The following is a 16,305-nucleotide window of genomic DNA, read 5'->3' as shown; positions in this document are numbered from 1 at the left end:
TCTGTTCTTGCACTGTGGACAAGAGTAACGCTCTCCGCCTTGCCTCCTTCAAATCATTCATCATGGAATGTACACATCCTCACTAACTCATTCCCACACGATTCTGATTTTTCCCACTGCAGTAGGAACCCTGCCCTTCCATTCTGACCGCGCCGCACGCTTCAACTCCAGCTCGTTGTGTTTGTGTGGGCACCGAGTGCACACGGTACACGCGAGACTGCAGTGCTGCCCACAGCAACAAGCAGAGGGCTTCTCCTCCCAGTACTCAGCTGGAGCTAGATGAGAGGTCCCTCAGGACTGCAAACCTTTCTGTTGTGCACAGGCATTTGGGCTCCTGTCAGCCTGGGCTACACGTCACACGGTGCCCGGTGCCTCCCGCTCTGGGCATTCCCACGGAGCAGCACAAGTTACCTTTTATATTCAGCAGCTTAAGTAATTCTGAACAACAGCAAGTTTTACACAACTCACACCATTCAGTCACTACTACATTATTCAGATTTATGAATAAGAACATTTAACTGCAGTGCAAGGATGGAATCTTAAAATAAATGTAGACTTAGTTTTGCCATATTAAAAATAAACAGCTTTCCTTTCGAAGATTTTAAGAAATCTATGAGACAGTCATTTCCTTATTCATTATTTATCTGCACAGACCTGTCATCTTAGTTTCCCTTCAGAGAAATATTACTGATTTATCTCCATTGCACTAAATTCATTAGCAATTATGTTTAATTTGAGCCACCTGGTAACTAAGAATCAAGGCAGTGGGCCTATCACACAGGTTCACATCTCCTTCCCCTGTGCAGATGAAAGTTATCCATCCAGAGGTCCAAGCATTTTGAAATCTACTCAGCTTTTCGGATATGGTATCATCTGGCTTTGAGGTCCAGAGGACGTCAAAGATAGCACGTGAAGGAGGCATTCAGATCACGCCCCACAATTTCTGAGAGCACAAAATATCACTTTCTGCAACCAAGTCTTATAACCAGATTTTATCAAACAGAACTTTTTTGTACATTAGCAGCAAACTCCTCCAGTATGCTTAAAATGATTACTGCCCGACTTCTCATTAGTTTGAATCTTCAGTTTATTCTCTTAACGTCATCTTTCATAATAGTTCATTTTTAAATGAAAAAAAATCCTCTTCTTATTCCATAATAAAGGTTGATGGCAAACAACGTATCTCAAATGTTCGTAACCCTTCCAAACTATTCTCTTAACTTCCTTATATTAATCCAGTGAATTATTTTGCTTCAGTGTGCTGTTTCTGAAGCAGTTACATTTGGGCTGTTGCTACCCATCTATTTATCTTCTCATTTTAACTCATAATTGTCATCCTGATTATTGGTTAGAATTTCAGTATTTTTCTACACATACACATATACATATACATGCACACACACAGACATATACATAAGTATATACCCAGCAAACGGCTTTATCAATAAATTCTGAAAAACCATTAGCCACAAAATAACGTATGCATTAAAAAATGCGAAAACAAGGCAGAAGTTACAAAGCCTAAAAGTACAAATAAAGGTAAAAAGCCTCTGAAAAGCTATATCTCTGCCACACTCTAGAGAAATAAGGCCCTTCTTCCCAGCAATGCTTTGAGTCCCCTCTTCTCTACTATGGTCTCCGCAACTCTCAGAGAAACATTTGACCTCTGCTTTGAAGAAAAATTTCATCTTGCTAAGCAAGACTTACTGGCAAACTTGTATTGTGCAGCGAGTCTCTGAGGTACCAAATTCTAATCTAAACTACTGAAGTGATCTTTGCTTCTCTTTCCTCTTATAAAACAAACAATGAGAGGATACAAAGTCCTTTATCGTATTTAGAAACCTCCCTTTTGAGCCAAAGCAAAACAAAAAAAACAAGCATTTTCCTTTCCTCCTCATTCCCTGACCCAGGAGAGAAATTACCTGGAGACAGACAAGGCTCCTAAGAGAGGAAGTACCAGGGTTGTGCATGTGTATGTGTGTACTACACCTGTGTAGTAATCTAGTAAGCAAAATAAAGCAACAACAGGGGTAAGAAAGTCCCCTTACGATAAGACCCAGTGGAAAAGAGCCTTGGCCTCCTATTGCTTGAGTGAGGATTCATCTCACCTGCTGCCATTTAAGGGCCAAATGTCTCACGCTGGGAGGGTGAAACCTCCCCACGGGGCTGGGCACCTCTCCTAGGAGGGGCTGAGTCTCTGTGCAGTAACCACAGAGGATCTGAGACAACTTACGGCTTCGTTCTTGGAGACCCAGAGCTGGGCAAGGCAACTTCCACTTTTAAACTCGCTGTTATTCCAAGAATTTCCTTGAAAAAAAAAATATTGGAATAGTAGGATATTCTAACAGCAATACTGGATTGAATGTCTTTGCAGGGTATTTTGTTTCTGGAAAGCACAAAAATTAACTTTTAGTTGAATCTATATGTCCACACTTTCCTCTGCTATTACTTGTAGTCACTACATGCAAGAACCTTTGTTGTTAATTATACCATCAATGCAGTTGAGATGAGCTCTGCTTTCACACCAAAGTGTGTTCAGTTCTACCCCCTGCAAAACTTACTTATATGGGAAAAGGCTTAGAAGAGAACATTGACAATTAAAGATACTTTAAAGCTTTATTAAAGAAAAAGCCTGAAATCCAAAGTTAAGGTGGGTTTTCAAACACCAAAACACCAAGCCAAATAGCAACATATATGAACTCTATCCACAACAAAACCAAGACACAGTCCCTTCCCTTCAAACACCGCTCAACTATTAACACTTTGGATGCTCCCAGCTCCAGCATATTCCTACGCACCGCCCTCTTCTGCCCAGAACACATCACACTGTGACAGGAAAAGCTCTGCTTGGCTCACGGAGGCAGGAATTCTTCCACTTGCTTCACTCAGCTCAGGAGCACTCAAGGACATCCAGAAAGGAAGGACCAGACTCTCCAGGCAACCTTGGCGGCAGCCACACAGCAGGGAATGAGTGAGGAGGAGCCCCTGTGCTCCAGCCTCAGGACCTACAGCCACATGGGTTAGACACGTTATCCCAGACGGAAATTCAGACCCTTCCTCTGGCAAATTCTCCTCCGCTAACACACTGGAGACCCAAGTTCAAGGTCCTACGGCAATTAAGATGAAAAGGAAATTACCTGTGATTTGCACATGCTGTGAATGCACCGTAACTACTGGGCAACATGGGAAAACTTCCTACAGGGTGAATGCTTGTTAGGGACATCAAATAAATACTCAACATTTACGAATGTCCAAAATTATGTGTTGAGAATTGCAACTTTTGTTGGGGCAACTGAAGAGAAAGAGTCAGAAGGGATAAAATTAGCCTGAACCTACATTTGTACTGCTCATGAAACAGAAAATTCCCTGAAATTCTTTGCTCTGTGACTGCACATCCTGGAATACAATGCAAGGAATCTACTCGGTAAGAACTAAGAAAGAAGTTGTGTCACAAAAGAATGTAGAGTTGCATCTGAGCAAAGATAGCCAATTTTATTGTAACTATAATAGAGAAAAATTATAGTGTAAGGGTAAATAATTTGGTTTTTAATTAATTATTTATCATTGAAGCGATTCCTCGAAATGCAATGTGTTAATTTTAATAGAAATCTGTGTTTGCTGTCCCAACTTTCACACAGGAATTATAAAAGAGACAAAGAGACTAGCCAAACTTCTTTTTTTAAGTAAAAGAAAGAAAAAACCCAAGAGCACACGCACATGAAATCAGAATCATTCAGGTTAGAAATGAACTCAGGAGCAAAACGCTTGAAGGAATGAAGACACAAGTTAGTGCTGAAAGGTGGCACAGCAGCGCAGAAAAGCACGACAGCTTCTGCAGCAGACAGACCACAGTCTCGCTGTGAAACACAACGTTCCCGTGTGCCGCCCTAACACCGACATCCAGGGCTCTCGCAGAGTTTCCCTGGCAGGGTGCAGAGGAACGGAAGGGGCGGGGATGACCTGATGCAAGAAACTGCCTGCTGGAACAGGAGTGGGAGAGAGGAACATCTTCTTGGGGCACTGTACATGGTATTACACTAGGAACTGCTATCCAAGGACATCTGATCAGCAATGAAGCCTTCATAGAGTGGCCACCCTAAGGTCGCAAGGAGCAGAAATTGGTTAATGCCCCATGTGAGCATCCCCAGACTCCTGCATAAGCCAAGCTCTGCGCTCAAGCTGGGCTTGTCCACCCAGCCCCGCCAGCTGCAGGCGGCCTATGTGTAACGACCACCTTAAGAGCACTTTTTTTAGCTTTTAATTAGGCATGGATTGGCAGCAGGAGGATTCAGTGATTTTCAGTATGTTCCTAGTTGTATCACAGTTTGTGTTTTGAACAATAAATGGGCCCTGCTACACAACAGTCTTAGCATTCAGTATTTACAAAAAGAACCACCGGGAAATTATAGCCGGTGCTTTTAATAAAAGAGAGAATTTTAATGAAATAGATAGAAAACCACAATAGCAGAATATAAAGCAACATCTGTCCCAGAACACTAATTCATTTTCACATTTTCAATTATGTAGTTCAATCTTCTGCTAAATGTTCTCAAGTTAAGATACAGTGTCTTAGGAGGACTGTTAAGGGGAGGCGCTTTATAGAACAGTTCAAACACAGACAGCTTATTTATAACCATATTTCTAGGAGAGTAGTATCCTTGTCTTTCCAGAGGCAACTGCCAGGCCTCCCTGGGCACTATCTGCCCTGCCAGTGACACCCCATGCCTTTATTCACACAGTGTCAGGGAAGCACCACTTGCAAACCAGGAGTGACCGAGAGGCCCCCTCCCTGAAAGCTCCATTACTATTTCTGTCACACTGGCTATATTAAGGTGATTGCTACTGTAGTTCAGCTTCAGTGCTTCAGCATCTGCTCCTGATCTGGGCTGCCCCATGGTCCTGAGCCAACTAAGGTGGACACTGGGGGCAGCAACAGCCACTCAGCCCTGGGCTGGTGCAGACACCCAGAGGTGTGTAGCCTTGCACGGGTTATACACAGACCCCCTTAAATGATCAGAAAGGAGTGGAAGCCCCTCCTGGAAGCTGCTGCTGCTGCTGACCCTCAGAGGGTGAGAAACTGCTGCTGAAAACAATCTATAATTGCTACTATCTCCCATACGGCTCCTGCTTTCATCCAGAAATCCTGAATCCATAGTTAAATCCATAGGTAAATGCAGAGTTAGCACAGACACAGCTGCATGTAGGTCAGGATGCAGCTCTGGGCTGGGAAGATGTGCTAGGCAAGCAGAAATCTGTAATCTTGCACAGCTAGAGGTAGGCAAATATATTAAGTCCAGGCTGTACTTAAGGCTACAGTTGGGTAGGGTGGGAATAGAGATATGTTCCCCAAACAGACTACATCTGGTGCAGAAGGCTGTTCAGCGCATTAAAATGCAGCTCCGCTGTTTGAGATTCTTCTAATTTGAATCATCTTTGTAATAACTGTTTTCCACCTAATGATGGAAAAATACAGTCTACCGGGAGAGGTACTGCCTTTGCTTTCATTAATTCTCACAAACTGACCCAAGAAACCATCATTCTTTCAAAACCCAGCAACGACAGGCAAATTCTCACTTTGTGGACAAGATTTACCTAAGTCACCTGTTAACTAACCTAAAATTGCCTCAGTTTTACTTCATATATTCCTGTATGCATAACTATCACTGGCTCATTAATCGCTCCACTCCCCTCTCAAACCTCACATAAGAAATGATTAACAGCAGTTAATCACCACTGATCTCCGATCACTAATCACCACTGATCAGCACTCTGAAATTTTGATTGAAAGTCACATAACAGCAGAATATCCTTTATTTCAAACAAATGCTTCTGTACCTCATAGTCTGCACAGTATCCAATGTAACTAGAGCTTTTGTACTTTAAATTTAGCACCGTGAACTACACCTTGTTTTACAAAAACAGTTTGCAGGTGCACATGAAAATACTTCACCTAAGCCAGGCAAGAAGAGAATCTGACTGAAGAGCCCCTCTACGCTCCCAGGTTCATCAGGTGCTTTAGGAAATATTAAAAGCTGCTGTTACAACCAGTGAAGCTGAAAGCACTACAGTGCAGCTACTCAGAACAGTTCTGTTCCACATAAAAAAAAAAAGTGAGCATGATCCTCTTGCAGATCCCCTCTTTGAACTCAGAGCAGATCATCTCCTGACAAATTTGCAGGAAAAGGGCAGATAACAGTTTCTTAGCATTAGCCTCAACCATATTCTTAAAGAGGAAGTGACATAATGCAGACGAATGCCCGAACTCAAAGAATCACAAGAGTAGTAGAGCAGAAGCCTCAGAAATACTTCCCTGGTTATGCATTAAAAAAAAAGCCATTCTTTTTGGTTATCCTCCCAAATCCATGTACAAATCTACATCATCCGGAAAGATACACTTAGACACTTGCATTCTAAACCCATCCAAATCCAGTTAGAGCAATAACTCTGTTTATTACCATTCACAGTGAGAACCCTAAATCTGAACAGGTGCACAGAGCAAGCTTAAAACCTTTCCAACTTATAGTCAATTATGTTAATGACAGATTTGGCTTATGATAAGATGTAGGCATTTTATCTTAAGTTGAAGTAAACATAAATTTAATACTAACCTCATAAATTATGCTCACCGATTTATTTTTATGATTTCTAGCTGAATGATGCTCACGAGAGCTGAAAAGGTACCCAGTTCCAGCATTTTGCTCACAAATGCCTTCAAATATCAAAACAAATTTAAACAACATAAACCTGCACTCCAATAGCATATAAACATCCAGCTTCATCAAGAATGATTTTCATCCAGACCCATTACCTATGATTAAAAAAAAAAAAATCTGCTTGCAAGCTGCATAAACCTCTACTGAAGATCCTGTTGGCATATTTTCAAACACTACTTTTCTAATCAGGACGTTTGTGAGAGCACCCCAGAACACCAACAGTTCTTAGCATGTTCACAACTAGTCTTGTGAGGCGGTGCGAGAGCAAGGAGGCCTGGCTAGCGAGAGGGCTTTTTCCTTAGATCCCACCTGTGCTGCATGCCCTGACCTTGGCGGTACAGAACCACGCAGCCCACGTGTGCATGTGCCCGACGGATGCACATCCATGCCCCCCGTTCCTGCCTCTGCAGGGTCACTCACAGATCCCTCCTCCCACCTCCCAGGGCTGAGAGCAGCAAGTGGGGCTACTTCAGCTGCAGAACACCCATAATGGGGATCTCCAGGGGACTCCTTGGAGGGGGGGCAGCAAGGCAGAAAGCAAAGTACATGTGACCTATAGACCTCAAAAAAAAACATGGTTTTGGGGTAAACAGCTTCATGCTGTCCTGAGTGCACGTGATCGCTTACGACTGAGTGATCCCGAACAGTAACCCTGTTGTTCATATCCATCCCGCTGGTCACAGGTGTCAAAAACAGAAATAGGATTTCTGTGATTACCCTGGGAAGCCTCTTGGACATCCTGCATCACCTCACGTTTGGTACAAATGCAACCAAGGGTGGCTGCTCACATGGCAAGAAGAAAATGCTCCTCCAAGCCCTGAGAGGCAGATTTAATATTAACAGCACATGCTCTGACGACAAAAGGTAGCTCTGCAATCTGTAGGCTGTACAAGCTGATGCAGATGGTGTACTGGGCTTCTGGAACTTACTTTTTTTTTTTTTTTTTTTTTTTTAAGCTGTGAAGCGTTGCCTATATCCTGAATGCAGGAGGTCTGAAGGATGGGGGGTGCAAATTTCCAAAGCAAGCTCAAAGGCTGATACCTCAAGGAGAGATGAAACAGAGAGCTCATCTGAAACAAAAACAGGCTGCTCATGCTCTCTCCTCAGGCACATTATATGGTTATATAGAGGTGATCTGTGTCAATGGCCCAAGCACTTCCCATCCTTTCCAAGTAACCACTGCCAGGGATTTTCCTTGCAAGCCTACCACAACATCAAATACTTAATGCTTCAACAGGGGTGGAAGATAAGGTTTCTGAAATTGTCCTCCACAAGGGATCTCTATGGGAAAAACACAACCTGACTGAGTGCCTCAGAAGTTCCAGGACAGTTGGGTTTGGAGGAGCAGGAAAAGAAACAGACCTTTTTTTTCTACTAAAGGCAACGAGCAGAAAGAAGGGTCAAGCAGGGCCTCAATCACAAGAGCAGCCCAGGCTGGAATTCAGGTCATCTTGGAGCGAAGACAAGGACTAATAATTGAGAGAAACAAGTGTGCGGCTTGAGAAAACAGTCAACTTTACTGCGTAATCCGAGCTGCAAAGAGCCCTTCTTGCTATTAATTACCTCATTACCTCTGCTTTAGGAGAGGACGTGAGCACGCCAGACAGCCATCCAGCACTGCTCCTGCAAGACGAAGCAGCGAGGCTGGAGGGGCAGAGCCCTGGGCTCGGAGAGTCCAAGAACCTGGGGGGCTTGCGAAGGAGGTGCCACTCTCAACATCTTGCTTCATTAAGGATAGGAATTTTCAGAAAGATGAATGATTTTTTCTTCTTTCTGACCCCAATGATCATGCTACTGTCTGACCATAAATTCTGTATCTGTCCATCGAGCCAGTTACGTACTCAACAAAGATTCACCAAATTCAGCAGCAGAAAAAGGGGCAAGACCCCCCTGCCCCTTGTAGCCTCCAAACCAGGACAATGGAAAGTTTCCAGCAAGAGGTTGGAAACCAACATGGGATGTAGCTAAGTCTGTAATTCCGTAAGGGAGGAGAAGGGCCACAGCAGGCAGAATGGGCACATCCCAGGCCTTAGGCTGCATTCTGCCTGCTCTTCCAAAGGGCTATGCAAGGAGTAACATATCCCTTTCCAAAGAGCTTGCAGGAGAGCATTCATCCATCACGCTGCAGGACAGGAATTTGGCTCTCATAAAACCGAGGAATGGCTCTTGACAGTGCAGGTGAGAATTCTTCTAGTTCCAAATCTCAGGTTACAGGAAAAATCAGATTAGAATAAGATCTGAAGCATGAATAGCCCTGGAATGGTTGAGCGAAGCGAGATATAGTAGCGAGATATAGTAGGAACCTAGTATTGCTGTTTAAAACAAACAAACGAACAAATAAGAGTAAGAAAGTGAGAAAGGGAAAATAGCTGAATAGATTCAGGAAGAAAATAGCTTGAGCTGCCTTGCCTCAGCGCGGCAGCTAAACTCTTTACTGGATGAGTCTAGATCACCACTGGCCGGATACAAACTCTGAGGTGAACTTAGTTAATGTGGCTTTTATCTTGTGGGCAAAATCAACCACGGACACTCAAAGCAAAAATCGGATGACTCGGTGGTGCCTACAAGGAAATGGTTACGGGAGCCAAGTTCCGCACCAGCTATGGTGACCACATTTTGGCAGACTGCAGCAGACCAGCGAGCAGACACCTCAGTACGTACAGTCCGGAGCCAATAAGTACAGCAGAAATATGTTTTGTTCCTTTCCATTCTGTGGGAGTAGTTTGGGCTGCTTATTCGCTCCCAGGCTGGAGGGTCTAATCAGAGCCAAGCCCAGAGCTGCCCTATCTGCACAGGATCCAGCTGCACAGCTCCAACAAGCCGCATCTCCTGCTCCTGTGATATATTTCACAGCTGCGAAGCCCCGACAGAGCGACTGACCTCACGCGGGTGACAGGGCTTGTGTGTGGAGTGCGACTTGCACACGTGGCACAGGACAGGGGGATGCGGCTTTCAGAGTGGCTTCTTGTAACACGGCTTGGAATTACATGCAAAAACAAACATTCACAGGAAGCCAGAAAGTTTGTAGTTAGGAGTATCACTACCCTCTCAGGGAAATCACCAAACCACCCCCTGATCACACAGTGCTGCTTTTCCATCAGGCTGCTGGACAAGCACCTTCCCTAGCGATGTCCTGGCAGAGTAACGACGAGACCCAACTCAGAACAGGATCAGGGCTACAGCAGAGCACGAAGCAGCAGGGGCAGAGGGGCAGCTCTCGCCCATCGTCCCACCAGGTTCATGCAGAGCTCTAGCCGGAAAGCAGACACCAATCCACACCAGCCCTGCACTCACGTGACAGCCTGCTGAGGCTAACTTAAAGGGAAAACAAAATTACATAAATATAGGCATAGATAATTATATAATTACATAAACTAGATATACAGAACAAGTCATTCCCCTATACAAGTTTGAAATAGCAATGCTATCACCACTTGCTTTCCTTCCTGAAGTTTTACAATGTTTAAAAATCACCACAGAAGCAAGAGAGAGATGCAGCCTTTCCTCAGTACAGAGAAATACCAGCCCTCCTTGGGCAGACAACCAGGGTTCACCTGTCCCCAGCTATCTGCGCTTGTCAAAGCTTCTGGATGGGGAGTTTAAATGAGCCCAAGCGAGAAAGACAAACCAAAAAGAAATCAGAGAAAGAGGAAGATTCTCACAGAATAATCAAGAAAAAGTGATGAAAAAAACATGTAATGCCTTTTTTAATGTGCTCCTGTACCCAAGTTAGCACAGTACAGCTTGTACTCTGTTAGGTATAGTATTCACTACATTAACTTTTTATAAGATTATATCTGTTGGATTTCTAAAAAGTACTGTGTAACTAATGAACATCTAAATAAAAATATCTACGACGAGAGCAAAACACTTTAATATGACAAAAATTAACAAGGTCAGACCTACAGTTCTTATAAGTTGGCCTTAAGTTTTAGCATGAAGTGACTTCCAAATGCCTTGTCTTCACTGGGTGGGTTAGTTCTTGAATTTCAGAAAAGCTTGTATAGGCTAGCCAGGCTGAAGTAAAAATATTTTCTATTACTCATTCAAAAAGCAGGATTATTTTTAGTAATGCAGGGGAGAAGGAGGAAATCAAGGACTCTTCTAGGTATTTCTTAAACATGAGTAAGTATACAGACAGATCTTTTGAAAACCAAGATTCACATTAGGCAATATTTTAAATATTAAAAAAAAAAGGGGAAAGAAAAAAATCACTCCCTCCACTAGCAACTTTCTCTAACTAAAGCCTAGCCAAAAAACCATCCATAGCTCCTAAAGCATTCTGAACTTCTTGGATAATGTCACCTCTTACCTCTTCTACTTTGTAATTTTCCTATGTGACTGTCAACATTGCTGTAAATTCTATTAATTACATTTATTACCACACCACTATTAACTCAAAAATTCATCTAGGAAAAAAAAACACAGAAAAAAAAATGTACCATGAGTAAACGAGTAAAACCTGATCTTAAATTGAAGCATGTATTTTGACTGTACAAAGATGTCAGTAGCAACACAAGATGTTACTAGGAAGACTTTATAAGTGCATATTATTCAGAGTACAGAGCTATCTAAGGTCCTGTTTTCAGTTGTCTATTGAGGCTTGAGAAAAAAACAGAATTACTTCTTTATGCAGAGCTGAAACCGCTAACACTTAATAACCAACAGTATTACTTACTATTGCAAGGGGACAGAGTCTTTGTTCTTTAGCACCTCTCCTGACTGGATTTACCAAATAGACTTCCTAAAATTAGCAACTCAAATTCATCTCTATGTTTTTACATAACAGGTGCTCATCACCTAAGAAAACACAGAGCTCCTTATCTAGAGATGCCAACATCTCTTTCTTCATTAGCAACTTTCACAATCAGAACAGAAGCAAATCCAAACAACCACATGGCTGCCAGAACTTCAAGTCTTATTCTGAATTTTAATAGTGAAGACCATGGCTGAAATCATCAATTTCAGTCAACAACATCCAATTAAAAATATCCCTTTAAATTACAGTTTCTCCAATTAATGCTAATCACACATAATAACAACAACAACAAAAATCGGAAAGTAGGTGCCAATCATTTATAAAACAACTATTTTACTGTAGAGATTCCTTTCAATCAAGCAAATATACTGCAATGATTTTATTAAATCTATTATTCATCAACAGAAATAAAAAACATTAGCTTAATCCCATAAAAGATGTGAAATTGGTGGATAACATTCAAAATAAAGGCACAGAATAAAATATTAGTATGTACATACATTACCTTAGCATTCTCAAGCAGAGTATCATCTCTACCTAAGCCAGGTCCTATGACAACTGAGTGCAGTCGTGGCAACCATTTTTCCACCTCGTGGACAGCGTTGGGACTATCACTAAATGGAATTGGAAAAATAAATAAATAAGTAAAGACAAGTTCAAAACCCCAAGTTCCAGATCAAAAACAGAAGGAGATATCAGATTTTCAGTGTCAAGCAATTTTATCTTCCAAATTACCAAAAATTTGCAGCCTTGGAAATATGAAACGGTTGTCCAAAAAGTTAAATTGCAACATTCTTTAGCAGCAATCACATGAAAGTGAGGAAATATTTACAAGTATCTACTATAGCTATTATTAAATGAACACACACAAACAAGCAGACACGAAACCAGCAATTGTTACAATCTGACACAGTTCTCTGTTTCTCTGTAGAGATGACAGGTTTTCTTGAAAAAGATCCACCACCTCCCAGGCATAAACTGCAATTTGCTGAAATGATGCAACTATTTATTGCTCCGCATGGTGAAATGATGAATCTCCTCATAGGCGTTTTTTGTCAGTTGCTTCATAAGCTTTCGTTCCAACTGAATTACAGACAAATTGTCCCCATTCCCCAAAAGGCAACGGAAGAATCAAGCTATTCAGCAAGGATATTATCTGGCTGTAATGCTTAAGCTTTCTGTAGCATTTACGTTTTGTCCACGTCGAGATAAATGACCGGAATATTCGCTGCCAAACACAACTGCTCCAATAGGCTATTCAGCAATTGATTGGAGCAGCTTGTTTAGTTCTGATCGGTGCTGTTGTGTCAGTAAGTCAGAATATTTGTCGAGTGCTGCACCCCAATGTTAATATATCCTTACCGGCAGCATGGACGGCAGGATTAGTTGTGTGTCTCCCCTGACACAGTGGTTGGTAATAGATGAACATTTAACTGAAGTCTGGGGGGGGAAAGATCCCTAATCCTTGAGCAAAGCAACACTGTACGACAGTATTACTAGGAGTATTTTGAGCCCACGATCCTTCAACAAAGCTTTGTTATTCTGGGTAAAAGCCTTTGGGGGTTTTTCATAAGCAGCAGCTGTAAAGATGGGACACGGCAGCGGGGAACAAGTGCCTAGCTCGGCTCTGGCAGGATCAGCAAATTCCACAAGGATTTCTGCGAGCGCGAGGCCGGCGCCTGGAGCGTTTGCAGCTGCACCACGCGGGGCTGCGGCAGCACCTGCAGCTTAGAGCAGGTTCAGCCTTACCCGAGCAGCGCGAATCCCTCCCGCCTTCTGAGCCGTGAGGAAGCAGCAGCAACGGGATGCAGCGGGAACCGCCGCACGGCTCGCTGCCTTCTCCGCCACGGCCGCCTACTGCTTGTTTGGGATGCAGATATGGGCTGGCCGTAAAAATATTTCAAGAAATATTGAAAGCATCATTAATGTTTTTCCTTTTTTTTTTTTTTTCCTCCTTTACGTATAGTAGGTCAAGCATGTGAAAAATCTCCTGAAATATCCCATTTCTGAATGCTGGTGACGTTCTTTTCTTATTCCCATATTGAAACAGATTCTAGCTGGAGAACAAGAAAGGTATCTATGGCAAAATCCTGCTCTTTGACTTTCAGTAGTAGAAGCCTAACATATTAAATACATTAGTGCTACTTTAAACACAAGCTAAGAGCAGAGCCAAGCAAGTACCATAATTTTCTCCGCTGTTTTTCAAACAGCTCAAGAAAACAATCTCAGAGCCGGAAGCTTGTTAATTTATTTATATTCAAACCTGAGATAAGGTAATTTTGTCTCCAGCCCATCGATAATAGACACTCTTCAGAACAGAGCCACCTCTTGGGAAATGAAGGGCCCAACATTGAGTCGCTGCGGCTCACTTTGCCTCCGGTGACAATAAAAGCCTACAGGAGAGCTTTTCATCTTCAAAGCGTTTCTCAAACATGACGTTTCACATAACTCCTTCGCAGTTTCACATCAGGAAGCGACCCAAGGCACACGAAGGGCCAAGAGATTTAAAAACATGATTACACTGCAAAATCAACGCCAAAAACAAGCTGAAAAGTAACCGATGGAGTTTGATCTTTCGTAAGGCAGAAAAGAGTACTAGCTCAGAGCAGCATCACGACAGCTTCCCTCTGAGATGCCTGATGCGCAGAACAGCTGTGATGATGCAGGGTAGGGCCCTCCCCTATCTCTGCAGCTGTCCCAAATACAGAAGGGGTATCACGGTCTTATGCACAAACATTAATGAGCAATATTTCTAAGCTGATAAAGTAAAAATGACCAATGAAAAACCTTCAGGAAAATAAACGGATATGACCTTGAAGGGCTCTGACCATGAGAGGGAGTGAAAGGCAGGACCTTTACTGGCTCTTCATATTCATAGCTACAAAAACAACCTAAACACATTCAGAATAGTCTCTGCCCAATTACCAAACTGCTACATTTTAATATCACTTCCACTGCTGAATGCGTGCATGCAACTGAACCTATCACTGTATTTTTTAAGAAAGTGTTTAGAGAGGTATGAGATATGAAGCCAACACTCCCTTAATCAGAAGAGATGCAGCATTCAGCTTGTGATGGAAAGAAAGATCAAGTAAAGCAAGAATCTCTACAGATGCAGAGCCAGGAGATAAGCAACTTGGCTTCTTTTCCAAAATGGAAATCTCCAATGCAAGAGCCCTACTCCCAAGAGTAAAGCTAATATTAACATAAAGAGGAGTCACAGACTTCTTGCAAGGTCAAGAGAAAAAAAAAATCCACTTCTGAAAAGAGACAAAATTCTTTAAGGAAGGTCTGTTTTCTTTCCTCATGGAGAAATTGATTAAATAAAGATCAGGAAATTCCCAAAGTAAAAGCAAGATTTTTTTGAAGGAGGTGGGGCTGGAGATGGAACAACAGCCTGGCTTTCCCCTACCACGAAAAGAGAAACTCTGCACCATGAACACATACAATGGGAATAATTCGGGACGCTGAATCCAAGCAGCAATATTTTGTAAACTGGAGAACAAGCTACAATACCATTGTGCAAATGTGTACAATAAAAGATGCTGGTGACAAACCACAGTTGCAGATTTGCAGGGAATAAACAGATGAGGAAAGATCTACTTAGCTTCCAGTTAACCACTAAGATCTACCACGGGAAAAAAAACACGCAGATAAAAGATTGCAAGAAAGCAGAATCATTAATAAAGAAGTATGAAGGAGTTTGCATAACCCTTCTCATTCCTGTGAAGTCTACTGCATAAGGAGGAGTCTACAGATAACATCAAATATCAGAGAGATGATCTCCATAAAACAGATGAACAACCGTGATCCAACTACCTAAGCCAGCAGGCAGAGCAGCTCACAGGGGGGCACATCCTCACATCGGACCCCACAGACGTCCATCCATCTTCATCAGCCACTGGACAGAGGAAGGGGAGAGCTACAAAGCTCTATTCAGTAGCGTCCAAGAAGACTGAAAGAACTTCTCGGGAAGCCAGACACAACGGCTTTATCATTCACCTTCCCCAAGTCTCCTGCACACAAGGTGTACAGTGTGCTACATGCTTATCTTTCTGCTCTTTTCTCTGCCTCCTCATGTATGTTAAGACATATTTTTCAATCCTAACTTAAATCCTAAAAGGAAATAGCCTTCTTGCAAACTGAACAGCACCTGTTCTCTGAAACAGGACAAACTTTCTGCCCGAATTCTTGATGACTTTAATGAGCATGAACACTCAGAAAAAGGAAAGTATCGCACAGTCATCAAGGAAATAGGTTTATACTGGGAAATTTTGCATGGAAACAAAGAACTGCAGAGCAGAATTAGCAAGGGAAGAACTAGGAGCTGTATAAAGGGCAGATAACCAGCCAGGGATGGCAGCAAAGACAGCAGGCAGCAGCATGGCAGATTTTCATGTTTGTTTTAGGCTGACTCTTAACCAAGTTAAGAGATTTGATACGGACTTCAGAAAAGGATCATCAGTGGGATCTCCTGCCGCGAAAGGAAACTGGTAACACAAACAAGGCTGCTCCCCAATTGACTGTAATTCCCAAAACTAGAGAACATGTTTTTCAAATTCTGCTCATTATCAGTGCACACTAGGAATGACTGAGGCAACTCCTCATGCATTTAAATGCATCGTTGCACAGGTTTGTTATGTAAACTGAGACAAAGCAATTTCAAGTGGGCAGTTTCAGAACTCGACCTAGAGTCTTATCTTCAAAGTTAGGGAAAAGCCTCTGATCTGAGAATGAAAGAGTTTTAGTTTTGTTTGTCCAAGTAAGTGCCGCAGGAATTATATTCCTGTGAATCAAACGTTAAGACCTGCTGACATTTAGATCCTGTCACGT

The 16,305-nt window shown here is 42.5% G+C and overlaps 1 protein-coding gene across 2 annotated transcripts in view; it reads right to left on the bottom strand.

Annotated features, from left to right (window-relative positions):
• The window catches only part of NAXD (NAD(P)HX dehydratase), a 43,695-nt gene that overhangs the window by 14,032 nt on the left and 13,358 nt on the right, over nt 1-16,305 (bottom strand). For both annotated transcript variants that reach the window (XM_088538450.1, XM_010227246.2), the window contains one exon: nt 11,978-12,086. In XM_088538450.1, coding sequence (XP_088394576.1) covers nt 11,978-12,086 — 109 coding nt within the window. The remainder of the gene's footprint in view (nt 1-11,977; nt 12,087-16,305) is intronic.

This window comes from Tinamus guttatus, unplaced genomic scaffold, assembly GCF_059628265.1.
Source record: "Tinamus guttatus ecotype Peru unplaced genomic scaffold, ASM5962826v1 Tinamus_guttatus_pri_ptg000047l, whole genome shotgun sequence".
Taxonomy (NCBI): domain Eukaryota; kingdom Metazoa; phylum Chordata; class Aves; order Tinamiformes; family Tinamidae; genus Tinamus; species Tinamus guttatus.
Note: the sequence above shows the minus strand (reverse complement) of the source record. Positions and strands in the feature narration are given on the sequence as shown.